General features: G+C 44.1%; 1 protein-coding gene across 1 annotated transcript in view; it reads left to right on the plus strand.

The window, feature by feature from the left end:
* ca10a (carbonic anhydrase Xa) overlaps positions 1–16,315 on the plus strand; it is a 173,890-nt gene that overhangs the window by 135,773 nt on the left and 21,802 nt on the right. The window contains exon 4 of the mRNA XM_034559041.1: positions 13,497–13,682. Coding sequence (XP_034414932.1) covers positions 13,497–13,682 — 186 coding nt within the window. The remainder of the gene's footprint in view (positions 1–13,496; positions 13,683–16,315) is intronic.

Here is a 16,315-nt window from a genome sequence, read left to right on the forward strand (position 1 = left end):
TTTACGTATGTATGCAGTAAATCAGTATTCAAACAGGACTGCAGCGTCTGAAGAGTCAACTTTAAAGCGGTTGGGGGGGGGGGGGGGGCAAGCCCTTTGCCCCTGTTACTTGTTTCTAGTGTTAATGAGTCGAGGACTCTGCCACTTCAGTGCCCGGCGACAGGAAGGGAACAAGCGTTAAAGCGATAGGAGGCCTCTGCTTTCCCACCTTCCTCTCGTTCTACCTCCTTTGTTTTTGCTGGTTCAGTTCTCAGCCTATGATTCAGCTGCGCTTTGAGCTGTGCATCCAACCAGTCGAGCAGCATCCCTGAACCGCATCCTTCATCTCTCCCCCACTTAGTGCACACGCACACATTTCATCGGCGGCTTTATCTCTTTCTTCCCATGGCCTTGTCAGCCTGCTCGTCTTTTTCCCGTTGTAGCCCTGAGATGTGAAACACCAGCCGTGAATCCGATACAAATCACGCTGGTTTGTATTTGTCCGCGGTCTCGGAGCGGTACCGGGGGCTTCGCACAACTCGGATCACAAGGTTTCTCAGCCATTCTGTGCTCTTGAAACACACTCCGGCCACCGGGAAAACAACTCTGCAGCCGGTCTCGGTTGTCGCTCCCGGGAAAAAACAGCCATGGTGATAATGATGTGAGAAACCGGGGGTTTAAATTTAGAGTTACTGCTGCCTTGGCCCTATAAGGAGAGCCCGAGGCTCAGGCACAGGGCTTTCCCCTTATTCAATGCCCAGTGGATCGCTTCTCACCACAAACTAAATAAATAAATCAGAGCCAAGTACCCAGAGTGTCTGTGCGGGCGACCTACCCTATTTTAGGACACATTATGAGGCCACGTTGTTTCTCCCCTTCCGTCTCTTTGATTCACTTTCCCTCCCCACCTTCACTTTTTTTTCCCCCTCCGCACCCATCCCTCCTTTTTTCCCCCCACTTCAACTCTCTATCTCTGAAATGATAATGATATTTCTTCCATGTGTGTCATTCTGTGAACGCTGGTCGGGCTCCTCTCCTGCCGGGGTACGCTGCGTCCACGAGTTAAGTCCCAGAAAGCATGGCGGTCGATAATCTCTTTGGGTTTAATGTCCCTCATCTGCAAATGTGTTTGTTAAGTCGCTAAAGTGATTTTTAAATGAGAAGCCTCAACCGACAACCGCGACTTGTTTCCACGTGAGTGATGCAAACGTGACGCTTTCCACGTTTGCATCACCGGAGCAACTGGAGCTGTGGTTATGAATCCAGATCTTCTCGGAGAGAGATAAGATACAGTACTTCATGCGGGCTGACGCGCTGATATGTCTCTGGTTTTTAAACCGCCGCACAGTGATAAGTAGGCCGACAGTAGCTCGGCAGGGCCGCACCGCGTCTGAATGCTAATGTGGATGCCGGCACAATCAGGAGAGAGGCTCCCAGAGCTCCAGCAGCGAGCTGCGAGTCGACGAGTGTCCTCACACTAATTTCATTTAATCCTGACCTCCTTTCCTCCTCTACCCAGAGAGCTGTGGGGTATGTTGGAGGGTTCAGGACCCCGTGTGAATGCCACACACAGCCAAGTCATCACTCACTCCTCGTGGCCCAGTATCTATCCAGAAAATTAAAAACAGAGAGCCACAACAGTTCACGTGAATCACTATATTGAGTACGTTACCCCTTGAAAGTGTAGGAATGTGATGAATTTCCTTGGGCAGGATCAGCATTAAACATCATTGTAAAATGAGAATATGACTCCTGTCTGAATCCAACCTGTGGTGGAAGTAGTATCAGATCCACTTCTTTTAGTGCGATGAAATCATGCAAATTCTCCAGAAGCTCCGACAACAAGCCCACCGCAGAGGGACACAGATCCAACCCCGGCAGGCGAGAGACGATATTTCAAGTAAATATTGTACTTAAAGCAGCACTGATTGTCATGTATCAGGTGAATGATGGCAAACTGTTGCCTGGTTACACATCCAGCAACATTAGCATGTCATCGTGTCTCCGACCACTCGACAAATAGAAGTCCACCGTGACCGAACTAAATCAGTAACGTTTCCATGAAACCAGAATAATAATAAGAAAGCTTCGAGGAGAGCATTTGAAGTCAAGAGACTTGGCTGCGCGTTGTGAGTCTCGCTGCCACTCTCCCTCAGTCTACCCTCCGCAGCGTGGCTCATGAGAAAACAGATGGCATCATGGGACAGGTTCCAGAGCGCCACATCCTACTACTCTGTCACCTTCGCTGGCATGGCCTCGGTCTTAATCAGGGGCCCGACCGTTGTCACTGTACACCTGCGCACTGTCACTCGACCAGAAAGTTGAAGCTCTGAGCAGAAGGCCAGGAATGCCTCATCTTCCTCACCCCCCTCTTCTGTGTTGGATGAGAGAAACGAAATCCAGAAGTCTGTCGAGCAGTGACAGCCAGATGGTTTCAGACAGGCTGTTCTCACACGGCGTTCATGGCTGTACCTACGGAAATGAATGCGCTGTAATTGGTGGATAACCACGAAATCAGTTCGTATGTAATCCATGTATTCACAAACCATGAAATATGAAGATGGCAAACACCCAAACAGGGCAGGTGGGAGCAGAGGTGGGTGGATTAAATAGCTGTCATATATCTTCCACCTCCGTGGTTATTTTTAACACAAGCCACAATCTTTTCCCGAACCTAACTCACTAGTTTTATTGCCTGAACCTGAGTTTTAGAACCATCTTTTCCTAAACGTAACTAGGTATTTCATGACCTTACCCTAAACCTAACTAAATATGTCATGACCTTATCCTAAACCTAACTAAATATGTCATGACCTTATCCTAAACCTAACCAAGTATTTCATGATCTTATCCTAAACCTAACTACATATGTCATGACCTTATCCTAAACCTAACCAAGTATTTCATGATCTTATCCTAAACCTAACTAAGTATTTCATGATCCTATCCTAAACCTAACTAAATATTTCATGATCTTATCCTAAACCTAACTAAGTATTTCATGATCTTATCCTAAACCTAACTAAGTATTTCATGATCTTATCCTAAACCTAACTAAGTATTTCATGATCTTATCCTAAACCTAACTAAGTATTTCATGATCTTATCCTAAACCTAACTAAGTATTTCATGATCTTATCCTAAACCTAACTAAGTATTTCATGATCTTATCCTAAACCTAACTAAGTATTTCATGATCTTATCCTAACCTAACTAAGTATTTCATGATCTTATCCTAAACCTAACTAAGTATTGTTGTGGCCTAAACCTAACTGAGTTGCTTCCTGTCAAGATGGAAGTTGACAACGAGCGCGAGTTGCTACTTGGACAACGCACGAATAATAACTTGATCCAAAGATAACATATGAATTGTTGTGCGAGGATACGTTGTTCCAGATGCTGTTTGGGGTCTGATAACCGTATAGTTGTGATCCCTGAAGGTTGAATTGTGTTTTATCTTGGTTCCATTCATTTTAAAGGAAGATACCTTGGTATTCACTTGCATCCCTACAAGTAAGCAATTGATGTTCAGAGCTATAGTTGCATTTATGTGTCTCTTATTATTAGCCGACTCTGCAGGGTCTCCAAAGTATTCCCGGATCAAAGTATTGATTCAATATCAGCTCTTAGGTCTGATATCAACTCGTCCAACGATTACTGTTCACACAGTTGCAGAGTCGGTTTGCTGGCCGGAGACTGTGTTGTATTATGTACTAGTTCCATAGAATCTCATTCTGAGCACAACAACCCGTCAATAGCATCAAATATTTATCATCATACCTGTCTTCCATCAAAGCTGTTGGCTGCCTTTGCCCTGAGGTAAGCGCTACAATGTCAGGGAAGTGGGAGTGAAGAAAAAGTCTATTATTTTTCATTCACCCTCTCGATACTTGTATACTTTATACGTGCGTATGACCTTGCAGAGCCCAGAGAACTTTTAAACTCGAGAACAAGCTAAACTCTGTTCAACCTTTTTTTATTAAATTCCAAAATAGAGCCCGCGTCCAGTGTTTAGATAATCAACGTCACAGATAGAAGAGCTATGACATTACGCCCGTCTTTTTCTTTTTTCTTCTTCCCTTTTCCGCCTTATCAGCTGTTATTTGATTTCCTGCAGCAGTTACAGACAGCTAATCTGAAAGCCGGTGCCGTGGCACGACTGACAAGCAGAGCAGTACGCTCGCAAGGAGAAAAGGACCTGGCGGAGGGCAGCGAGCTTAATATTCTAATATAGTAAGTGTTTGCATACTACAAAGAGTTCAACAGCAACGTCTCCGTCTAGAAACACTGTGCCCACTCCTTTGCATAATCCACAGGACACACTGTCAATAGTATTCTGATATGGAAGTCAACAAGACACGTATACGAATACTTCAAATTTAGATTTAAATGCCACTGAATTTATAGCATGGACATATTTTACTTTGAAATAAAAAAAGCCTGTTCCTTGATTGATCTGTTCTCTTAAAATAGGCAATATGTTGATTTCAAATGTCCAAAGCTGAAGTTGAATATTTATGTTTATCAATGCCTCCCCTCCCCACCACCAAAAACTACTTTGGCCAAAACTCGCTCTGATTCACTCCCGTCGTGATGCTAAGCTAGGCTAAACTTCATAGTTAACTCACAGACTTGAAATTGATTTTTGATCTTTACGTCTTGTTTTTGCAAAGGGATCTGATAAACCATGTCCAAAAATGTTGACCCATTCCTTTCATATTGTGGTCAACTTCTCAGAGTCTCTAAATAATGTCTAGATTCTCTGTTCTTCTGAACACATTTCTTTTTTCCCCTGAAAATTTAGAGCTAAGACTCGATCATCTTGGCAAAAAAGCACCGTCTTGGTATCGACTGAACCTGAGCTGTCAGAGTTTAAAGTCAACCTTCACACCCTCAGGACTACTGTGTCTCCGTGATGAGCGGGAGTTTTTTTTGCATATTTCAAACGAGAATTTCATACACCATTTGTATTTTAAGGCACCGTTGAAACTTCCTCAAATCGTGCCGGAACCAGAATGCCCGTTGTCGCATTCGGATCACGTTCTCAGTCCAAATCGGAGCTCCCGGCTCGGTTTGGAATGATACCAAGAAAGAAAACTCCTTGTCGACGAGAGCTCCGTCCAATCGATTTAGTCTGCAACCTCGTCTGTGATTGCCGTGTTCTCACGAGTCCAAACAGACCCGACAAGTGGAGGAACTGCTCCAGGATTAAAGTAAAGTGCCCTAAAATAATGGGTGTGGGATTGAATAAAAGTTTAAAAAAACAGGCTCGCACAAAGAAGAGAGAGGAGAAAGAAAAGCTGCAGAAAAAGAGACACTGCGCCCACCTTTGTTATTCTTTCAGAATGGGCTGATCACCCCCTGGCTAGCACGGTTGGAACATACTGTTTCAGGCTGGTACTTCGACTTCCTCTCGCTCCGGCCCCACCGCTTTTTGTTATTGTGCTCATTTTGGGTGACATGATTTGTTATCTTAAAATGGCATCTTCTTGATGGCCGGATCCAGGAGACGCGCCAACAGCTCTTTTTGAAAAAGAATCGGCTCGCAGATTTAAAGGCTTTAAAGGCTCAGAGAGGTGCTCAGGATTAAAAATGTAACATAATCACTTTGTAAAACCGCACATTTTCCCCTGACTGCTTTTCTGCTCATGTGATTATATGGGGGGGGGGGGAGGTATAGTCTTGTTTTCAAGGAACCTGTTAGGCTTTCACAATGAAGGAGCCAGAGTCAAAGCGCGCAGCATTCGCAAGCCTCTTTTCTCTCCAGCCAAAACAATTTAGAGAATTACTGCGAGGAGAAATGTATTATCTGGATCTTTGTGCGCATATTGATTCAAAGTGTTTGTTTAGTTTTTGCAACTGCCCATTGTGCTGCGGAGGATTCCGACCATCAGACGCCAACGAGAACACAGAGTCTGTCAGGGAAACCGTCCTCGGCTCCCCCGTCCGGGCTGCTGCTGACGTGCAGACGTTTATTTCATGCCGAAATGAGGAATTTCTGTGGCCAAAGGGGCTATGATCTTCAAAAATGCGTCCTTGCCTTGTGGAGCCTCAACGCGGCGCGCATGGCGACCATGTAAATGTGGAGTCCTAGTTGTCGAGCAGACGCGCGCGTTTAAGTTCCCACACGGAAGTGGGAAAAAAAGACACTGTTTTTGTTTTTGTGCATCACTGTGCGTTCGCTCTCGCCGTCAAGTTGAAGAAAAAAAGGAATCCAAGTACATTTTTATAAATGAGATCCCCCGGGGTACCGGAGCCTGATTGGATTCCTAATGTTTTACAGGGTCTAATTAATTGCAGCGCTCCACCCATTGAGTTTAACAGCCTATTTCAACAGTTCAAACCTCAGAGACTCTCAGATGAGCGAGGGAGGCCCGCTTGAACACCTAGTCTGGTTCGTACGCCAGCAACATAAGTATGAGTCAGCGTTTTGCGCATGAACCATTACATGTGCAATGTGTGAGCTCTTGCCAGAAAGAGTTCCTCGAAAACATCATAACAATGAACTGACATCAACCACAGAACGAGAAAGAGGGAACAGCGTTGACCTGTGTATTGTGTTGCAGAGATTTCTACTCAAATGAGCATCCTGGCCGGCTGGCCCCCGGCCTGTCGTGTCTCCTGATGCCACGTGTACCTGGAGAGGCTGTAGTGATTCGGGGGGGGGGGGCGAGCGGCAGCTCGGGTTGACGGACCTTCAGTTAACAGTTAAAAGCAGTTAATCAGAGTTAAAGTCGAGAGCACAGGGTTCTGATTCCGAAACCGCCCCGCGTCCTTCATGCATGGACATAGTACGGCAAAAATATGAAGTTTAGTTATGCTTTTTAAAAATCCAAATGCTTGCCGGGCCCAATGTCAGCATTCTTCTAGCAACTACTGATGCTGTTGTTTCTCTGCTCAGGACAGCACAATCTCTTCAAATCTTGTCGCAAATGCCTCGGATCAGTGTCGAATCTCTCTCATCATGTAGCATTGCTGGAACTGCTGTACTGGGATGTGTCCACAACTTCACCCTCTATTAAATTCTTCATGGCTGGTCCCCCCCCCACCCCCCCCCCCCCCCCCCTTCCCTCCCTGCTCTCTCTTGCTTTCCTTCCCTCCCGCCCTCTGTAGACACCGTCACCTCGCTATCTCTATCCGTTCCATTCACCCTCCATACCGGCGCACCATAATGAAAAAGCGCCAGTTCTACTTTAATCAAACGGATTACGCTTTTGCCACGATTCGGTGCTTCAAAGCTGAAGACCTTTCTAGAGGAGATGTTAAAACCCATCTGACGGTTGCTACAAGAACATGTGCACTTCACAGTTGCCGTCTAATTCATTCACGTTATCACCATTTCCACCATTTCGCCCCGCGTGTTGGCAGGTACACTACTCCCGACCTATGAACATTTTTATTTTTGCCAATTACGTGTAGCATTTTCCTCCAGCTAAAACCCTTTTTCGTGAGGTGACGGCGGCTTTTATATTTAAAATGTAAGCGGAGCATCTCTGCAGCCTAACAGTAGTTAGGTAGTAGAGGACTTCATCTTGTCGGGGTAATTCACTCTATTGATTCGTGTGCTCAGATAATGACCATGATCCTTGTGTTTTCTCATTACCAGCACACCACTGATGTTTTTTTATTATTACCGTCCACTACCACCAAGTCTGCCCCAGACAGTCAACAATCTCCTTCATGACTTGTTTACGTTCTCCGAGCTATTACCTCTAATGTGGCGGTGCGTTGCGATCATCGCTATCCGTTCAGGGATGGCCAGCACACGATTGTCCTTTTCGGCTCAATCGCTCCTGGAAGCTTCTCGGAAACAAATGAAATGCTGCTTGGAGTGGGGGTTACACCTGACATATAAGTGAAATGGTCCATTGCTTTGTAATTTACACTGAAAGCCCCTTTCCCATTGGCAGAAACACATTTAACACCCACTAACTCCTGGCTTTTGTCTTTAGTGGGGAAAGGTTACAATCAGCGTTCATTCCGTCAGTAGCTCTCTGATCAAACTGGACCGGAACAAATTCACACTCATCAAAACCGCCTTTGTTAGTCTTTCCACCCGTTCCAGCAACCGCCAAGTTCTGGTTCCAGAGTTTAAACCAGAGACTGAATGTTAAAAAAGAAGAAAAGTAAATGCTGTCTGGCAGCGATCTCTTCTCACTCCTGTGCATCTATTTATCGGGACTGTGTCGTAACAGTGTACAACGTGTGAAATGTTGTGTCAGCCGTCAGGCTCAGCGCCGATGCCGTTTGCTCGATTCCCGTGTCTGTCTAAATTGGCAGCTCGCCAAAATCGTTGACATGTTTTAGATACACTTCTTGTAACGAGTCGAAGCTGCTGCCAGCACATATGACAGTGGGTAGTACTCAGTGTGAGTGTGTTGGTGTGAAGACGCCCAGAAGCAGCCCACAAAGTCAGGACATTTCTGTGGGTCCTCACCTTAAACAAGTTAATACTGGTTTGTAATAGTGTCAGAGGTGGAGTTTCAGGTCAAGGAAAAGGTTTTAAAGGTGCTAAATTAGAAGAAGAAAAAAATGTGCGACTCTCAACAGCGGAGCTGGCATTAAGAAGCTAACGGTGCTAGAAGCTAACAGTGCTAGAAGCTAACGGTGCCACAGCGCTGACGGAGCTAGCGGTGTTTACCTCAGGGGGAGCCGGAGGGTGGGCGCTACTCTCCCACGTTGCCGTTTCGGACGGCGTTATCCACTGTGTTACTGATACCTCACCGTTTAAGCAAACTTCATAGCAAACGGTTGCTTATTTAGCCGTTTTTTTTCTTTTCTTTTTTTTTGGTGTCTTCCAACTCTTGAGGGAGATATCCGTCTTTTTAGCTGTTACATTCTCCACTATGTTTAGCGGCTGGTTTCCTGTGTCTGTGTGCTGCTGAGCAGGTACTGTACGGTGGCTTTTTTGAGCTTTTACACTGAAAGCAGCTGCCGACCGCCGCCATAAACTATGTTATGAGAGCTGTGAGAGTGAACCAAAACCAGAAAGCCGCGGGGAGACGCAGAGTTGGGTAATAGTTGTTAGTAAGTGCATTGTTATCAAAGCAATATCAATTATAAATTAAATGGACGTTACTCAATACTCAGAGTCTCGGATTTAGGGAGATCTATTCGCAGCAAACTGATCTAATATTCATAACTAGGGATGTCCACCAAAACTAAAACCCAAGATAAATTACGGAGCGGCTCATTGATGTGTTTATTAATAGTTTTTGTACAACAATTTATACGAAAGACCAATGCTTTGCATTTCTGGCTACATGAATATTCATGTGTATCATGAGTTTGTACAAGGCGACGCAGTCGACACAGCACTCGAGAGCAGGGAGGCGTTTTCCGATGAAGCCATTAGTGTAAAAGCTCCGACTGGATAATGAGTGTAATAGTTTTGATGTTGATGCATGAGACGAGTTGGACAGCGGTTTTTGTCGATTGCCGTGTTCATCGGCGCCTGATATACAAGTAATGCATAAGTCCTCTGCTTATCTGTGGCCGAGAATGTGGCACAAGTTAGTGATTTGTCAGAAGCACTTAATGTAAATATGAACTACACGACCGATAATTACTTCTCCACTACGCTCAAAGTGTCGAGACTTTGGGAAATAATGAGAAAGAGGAGAATTGTAATAGAGAGCCTGTGCTTCGTCTGCAACCTTTCCACCACATTGACTTTGTCCGGTATGTGTTGTGGTGGAAACTTGACAGATGAAATAAGCAAGTTGTATTCAACTGTGCATTCATTTTAGTATTCAAGCCAGCTAAGAGACAAAATGTGATCTCTTTCAAGCCCAGACTCAGAAGAGTCACAATTTCACTTGAAATATGAACGATTTTAATAACGTGTCTCTCTCTTTCCACAAAGTGCTTTTGTGCTCCCAGCAGAGTTTTGTTTTTCATCAAAAAAAAAAAAAAAAAAAAGAAACTTTTTCGAGTCGGACTATTTGCATATCTGAGATTGCATCACGTAAGGCTTCTTTGTCGTTCCCCATCAGTATCAGCAACAGAGTTTCTGCTGTGATGTCCTCTCTACAGTGGATTATATCGATCCCGGGAGATGGAGGCGCCACCAATTAGACAAAGGAGCTGTACACGAGCTCCCTCGCTGTGAGACAAACACGACATTACCAACACACCTCGCTACCCTGCCAGCCGCGAGCCGTTTATCCTTACATGAGGGTAAAAATAAATAAACAACAACAACTGCACATTGTTTGTTGTGTAAAACAGTCACATGAAACAATAGTGTGTGCTGTGTGGCACAAGCGTCCACATACTTTTGTTAACTTTTGGACGTTGGTCTGTTTTTTCATTACCGAGCCCCTTTGGAGCTATTTATTGTCCCAACCTTGTGGCAACATTTTGGGGAAGGGCCTCGGAATGACTTCTCACTGGATTTATTCCCTCAGTAAACATTGTAAACATCAGTTCATGGTTTCAAGTCTTCTTCAATACAGCATGATGTTCATTCAGTAAATTATGGTCTATTCCATTCCATTATCCAAGCAGATTCTCCTATCTGGGGGCGCCGGAGCCGATCCCAGCTGACATTGGGCGAAGGTCACCAGTTTATCTCAGGGCAAATATAGACAGACAACCATTCACGCTCATATTCACACCTGCAGACAATTTTAATGAACCTAAGCTGCATGTCTTTGGACGGAGAACCCGGATGGTACCCACGCTGACACAGGGAGAACATGCTAACTCCACACAGAACCGCCCAGAACGGGAACCAAACCCGGGCTAGTCACTACACCACCGTGCAGCCCCCTCAAATGATGGACCGTTCAGAGTCAAATAGACCATAAACCAGAGTATGCTTTAGGGCGTACTGTGATTGACAGGTCACTTCTGCTACCAGAGACGTACAGTATACGCTGTCTCTACGTCACTCCTCCGCATTCCAAATATGGTAGCTTCTGTTCATTGGCTGCATAACACAACAACATGGCGACAGCCGTAATCAAAGATGGCGACGACAAAATCGGTCCACAAACCAACGGGTGGCGTCTCGACAACTGCGTCCACTTTTATATACAGTGTATTTTATTTGAAGTGCAAAAGCTCAGACAAATCAACCTTATTTATGGCGTGATATTTGAGTTCTGTGTAGAAAGTACTCATGATACATTGTGAATTAATCGCACCAATCTGTTGCCGTGAACGCGGTGTGTACAAGGTCTTACAGCTGCATTGCTTAACATCTTAAAGATCAAACAGGTCTGACATAGTATGGTTTTGTAAAACTGTTATTTTTATTTATTTATTTAAAATGTATTTAACCAGGAAAAGCCTCATTGAGATTAAAAATCTCCTTTACAAGAGTGTCCTGGCCAAGACAGCAAAAGCACATTTAACAAAGTTTCAGACATACAACATAAAACAGACAATAAAAACCAAAACTAAGATTCAAGTCATCACATCCCAGTTCACACAGGTGCACATACCTCAGAAAAAACATCTACAACCAGATGAACCTTCCTCCAATTCTTTCAATCTCTTTTTAAAACCACCTAAAGAGACCGGCTCCCGTAGACCCAAATTCCAACAGCAGATTCCAAGCCGCAGGAGCAGCAAACCTAAAAGCCCTTTTTCCCATTTCCAGACGGACATTAGGGACAGATAGCAAGAGGAGGCCTTGCTCATGGGTCACAGAGCGAAGATGGTAGCTTCCGGCATTTTTCTGATGAATTAACGTACATAGATAAGATGGAAGTATGTTAAGAATTGCCTTATAAATAAGGACATGCCATGACACAATCACTAATTTTCTTAAGTAACTTTTTCTCTCTAATACTCAACTCTCCTTTTTTTAGCTCCGTTGTTGGTCTCCACCAGCTCCTCAGGGGATAAATCTCTTCTAGATGCTAAAAGCTTCTTGTTCTAGTTTTGGACGACACACCGTCGACTGGTATAGCAGCGTGTTCATGTCTAACAGTGACACGGGTTTAATGGTGGGGTACAGACATACTTTGGGCTATGTCTTCCCACCACTGCACATTTTGCCTTATTATCTCACGGTGTGCTGGACTTTGCCTTATTTGGGATATTTTAGGAGAGTCCACAGACCTCTCATCACTTCTTCTTCCTCATGAATAATAGCCCGCGGAGGTTTTCCCTGGCCTTTTCAGGGGTCTCACCTCACTCTCGTCGCCTTTGCCAAGAAACCTGAAAGACCTCCCCTCGCTCGCTCCTCTCTACCTTCTCTCCTCCTGCTCCCCCGTACTTATCTCCTCTTTGTATCGCTCCCTCTTCTTCTCTCTTTCTCCTTTCAAATCATTGATTTTCTTTTTTTCTTCTCCTCAGAGCTTCTATAAAATATTTACAATGTGTGGGCAGGGTTCTTTCTCTGGGAATTGGAGGGGAGGGGGGGGAAGGATAGTTTTGAAAGCGAAGTGAAAAAAAAAAAGGAAAGGGACGGAGTGGGAGAGTGAGGGTAAAAAAGCAAAGGGATTGGAAAAGAAGAGAAAGAGGCCGATATGAGCGATGGAAGTCCACCTAAAAGTCGTGGCTTCCCGTTATAAATAAATAAGCACAGCTATAAAGAGTGTTACTCGCGGCGCCGTGTTTTCCTTAAAAACCTTGTTTTTTTCCCCGTCTTTACCTGTCCTTTCCTTTTCACCGGAGGCTCCACTCTGTCGTTGGTGTTGTTTGTTGAAGCCTTGTTGCGTTAACAATATGGCCTCTCCCTCCTGCTCAGAATGCTGCCTAATTAAATAAAGCCCTCAGGCCTGTTCCTGCATAAGCTGTGCTGATGATGATACAGGCATCACCGAGGAAAAGAAAAGAAAACCCTGAGCTGTCAACCATGCGAGACAACAGCGTCTCTTTTGTATTGAAACCGGAGCTAACGCAGCGGGATAAGACATCAAGGCTTTCCCCACTTGTTTTTTTTAAAATCATTACTAAACAAATGATCCACTGCTCTGTCAAATCAACCAGAACTAACGAGAGAGAATACACCGATAAATAGCCTTCAGTAATAATTGTTCCCTAACTTCAGGCTTAAAAAGATTGGACGGGAAAAATATTTTTGGAAGTTTTCTTGCCTAATTTGTTGTCATATATTGTTGACTTTAATTTGTTATTCTGTAGAAATAAACCTGTAGTAAAAAACTAAACTGTTTGAGGATTAACACGTTATTTTACACTTTTCCCACGTAGACATATTATTCAGCAAATACCTGTAGAAAAGAAATACTTAAAGCCACCCGGAACCAATTAGAATCAATATCATAATGAATTGAAAAGAGAGATTTGGTGTTTTTCATCATTTTCCCCACGTTTTTGTGTCTAAGGTGACAACAATTTTAGAAATGGGTTGCGTATTGAATGGACAACGCTAAAGCCGCTATACAGGCTGTAATGTATTGTTTTTGCCACTGACTTGATTCTTTGACAATATTATGGAAAGGATCCTGGAAAGAAACCGTTTTTCCTCCGATAATTTAAAGATAAAGCCTGTCGGGAATTCTTTATAACAATGGTCTGTGAATTACTCATCCTTTCTCCAGGTGGGAGGGACCATGTACAACACGGGCCGCCACGTCTCCCTGCGATTGGACAAGGAGCACCTGGTGAACATCTCCGGAGGGCCAATGACGTACAGCCACCGTCTGGAGGAGATCCGGCTACACTTCGGCAGCGAGGACGGCCAGGGCTCCGAACACCTGCTGAACGGACAGGCCTTCTCCGGAGAGGTGCGTGCACTTTATGCCGGCGACAGAACACTCCACCGAGAAATATGCAGTTAACAAACTTTAGCCGCCATGTAAATACAAAATAATAATATTTGAGCCGTGCGTACAGACGCTATGGTAATGAATCAGCCCTCGACAAATATCAGGAGCTAAATCAAGTGACCCCTTTCAACAGAAGGCGTATCAATTTATTATGACTAGATGAATGTTCAGATGTATAACCTGTCGGCAAGTTGTACTTTTTGCCCCTATGATGCAGTGGAACTATGTAGGAACATTTAGGATAACAATGTATCCTCTTATAAAGTTGCTAATGTGTGAGCATACGGTTCCGTGACGCTCTAAATTATTATTAGTGTTCATTTTTGATGACACATCGGTGCTTTTCAGCAGGAGAAAACTTGTCTTGGAGATGGAGTTAAGTGTTTCATACACACACACACAAACACACACACAGTGTCCCCATTTTAAACATGTTGACGAGCAAACAATTAGCTTTCCTCGGCTTTGATTGCTCAACTACAATCGCGAGCCTCTCGCTCACGTCGCTGCATTCCACCCGCCGCCATTAAATGAATGCCAATTTGTGTGGGAACAAAATAATTGCAGTCTTGACAGGCAAATTTATTATAATTAATGATAATCATTTATCCCCCTTCAGATTTAGGGAGCTGATATTCGAATCATAATAAAGCAAGTGTTTACTGTGTCCTTCGGGGTGGAGAGAGCTGTGACCCTGAAGCCTGAAAGGACACCATGTGCCCACACACACACACACACACACACACGCGAACATACAAAACAGCATATATGGAGGCTCGCTCCATTTGTGGGTTAACACTGTGTTGGACGAGTTCTTACTGTTGCACAGGATTAATTGTAGAATTTAAACTTCCCTAAAGTTGATAAAATCCCAAATTCTCAGACGATGACATCAGTGTTTTCACACAGCTACACTTATTACTTTACTTTATTAACAAGCCAAGACTGTGGATAAGAAGTGGACGTCATCATCGTGACGTCACCCGTTGGATTGAGGACTGCCGTTTTGTACCCTCGAGTTCGGTGATTCCGCCATCTTGTTTTTTTTTTGCAACCAATGAACAGAAGTTGCCATATTTTGAATGCAGAGGAGTGACATAGAGACAGCGTATACTGTACGTCTCTGGTAGCGGCAGCAACCCTAAAGCATCCCATGCTTTATGGTCCGTTTTGACTCTAAATGACATCATTTACTAAATGAACAAACATGTTGTATTGAAGAAGAATTGAAACTAGAGATTGAGACCATAAACTCATGTTTACAATGTTTACTGAGGGAATAAATCAAGAGAAGTAGAGTCATTTTCTTCTATACAATCAGACTTCTTCATAGTAATCTCCCTCTGATGATCAGTAAAGAGCATGCAAGTTTATTATACTTCCACATTAGCTTCACATGGCTGTTAACAACATCAACGCGAGGAGTTAACAATAGGGGCTTCAGGAGACTGATAGTTGTAGCTATGCCACTACATTATATTTAATTTAGCTGATGCTTTTATCCAAAGAGACTTACAATCATACACCGTAGACACAGCTACGGGGAGCAGTTCAGGGTGAGATGTCTTGCTCAGGCGCACATCGACTAGGCCGGGGATCGAACCGCCAACCCTCTGATTGAAAGACGGACCTGCTAACCACTGATGCCAGAGTTACCAAGACCAGGAAAAGCAACAGATGTGTTTGCAGTGTTCTCCTCAGTCAAACAACAGTTTCTGAGTAAAACATCCAACTCCCCCGATAGCCCACCCCAGCCTTTTTTCTTCTTTTTCTGAGCGTAAGCAGCGCCCTCAAGGTCCAATAAGATGTTTCATAATCGTAAATGCAGAAATGTCTCTCTCTTTCCCAATGGCTCTCTCTCACCGCCCATCTGGAGATGAGTGGTGGCTGTGCACGTCCTTGAAACGTGAACAAAGAGAGACAACATTACAACTTTTGAAACGGCAGCCCGTGGGAGGACGTGTGTGTGTGTGTGTGTGTGTGTGTGTGTGTGTGTGTGTGTGTGTGTGTGTGTGTGTGTGTGTGTGGCTCTCCAAAGCTTTCGTCTTTAAATCACCATCAAAGTGTTCAATTCTGTTTTGTTTCTCATGGTAGTAAAGCATCAAAATACATACATAAAAAAAGCAGCCATGAAATCAAATGCATCAGTCACGTACAGATCACATCAAATGAGCTTCAGATAGAAATGAAAGTCGCCAGCATCAACGCAGTCGAAATATTCCAATATGGCGCGATACACATATATACATATATATATAGACTTTGTTAGGATTAGCCAGTGCATTGGTGTTACTCACTGCCTTATCCAATCTACACATGCATTTGCATTCATATGATTTGTTATCAGTTCCTGACACAAGTATGCTAATCAACACAATCACATCCTCGTGGAGACATGAGGTCGCCGCGTGCCCTGAAGAGGCAGATCCTCACAGAAAGTGTCAGATAAGCAATAATCAGAAAGGGGAGCATGTTGTGTTTAAAACCACGTGTGAAAAAACGGCAGAGAGAAACAAAAGGATATCCGTTTGCTGTAATTGGTTGTTCCTCTTGGGTGTTCTGAAAGTGTAACTGTTTGTTTTATCCTGAGG

The sequence above is a fragment of the Cyclopterus lumpus genome, chromosome 19, assembly GCF_009769545.1.
Source record: "Cyclopterus lumpus isolate fCycLum1 chromosome 19, fCycLum1.pri, whole genome shotgun sequence".
Taxonomy (NCBI): domain Eukaryota; kingdom Metazoa; phylum Chordata; class Actinopteri; order Perciformes; family Cyclopteridae; genus Cyclopterus; species Cyclopterus lumpus.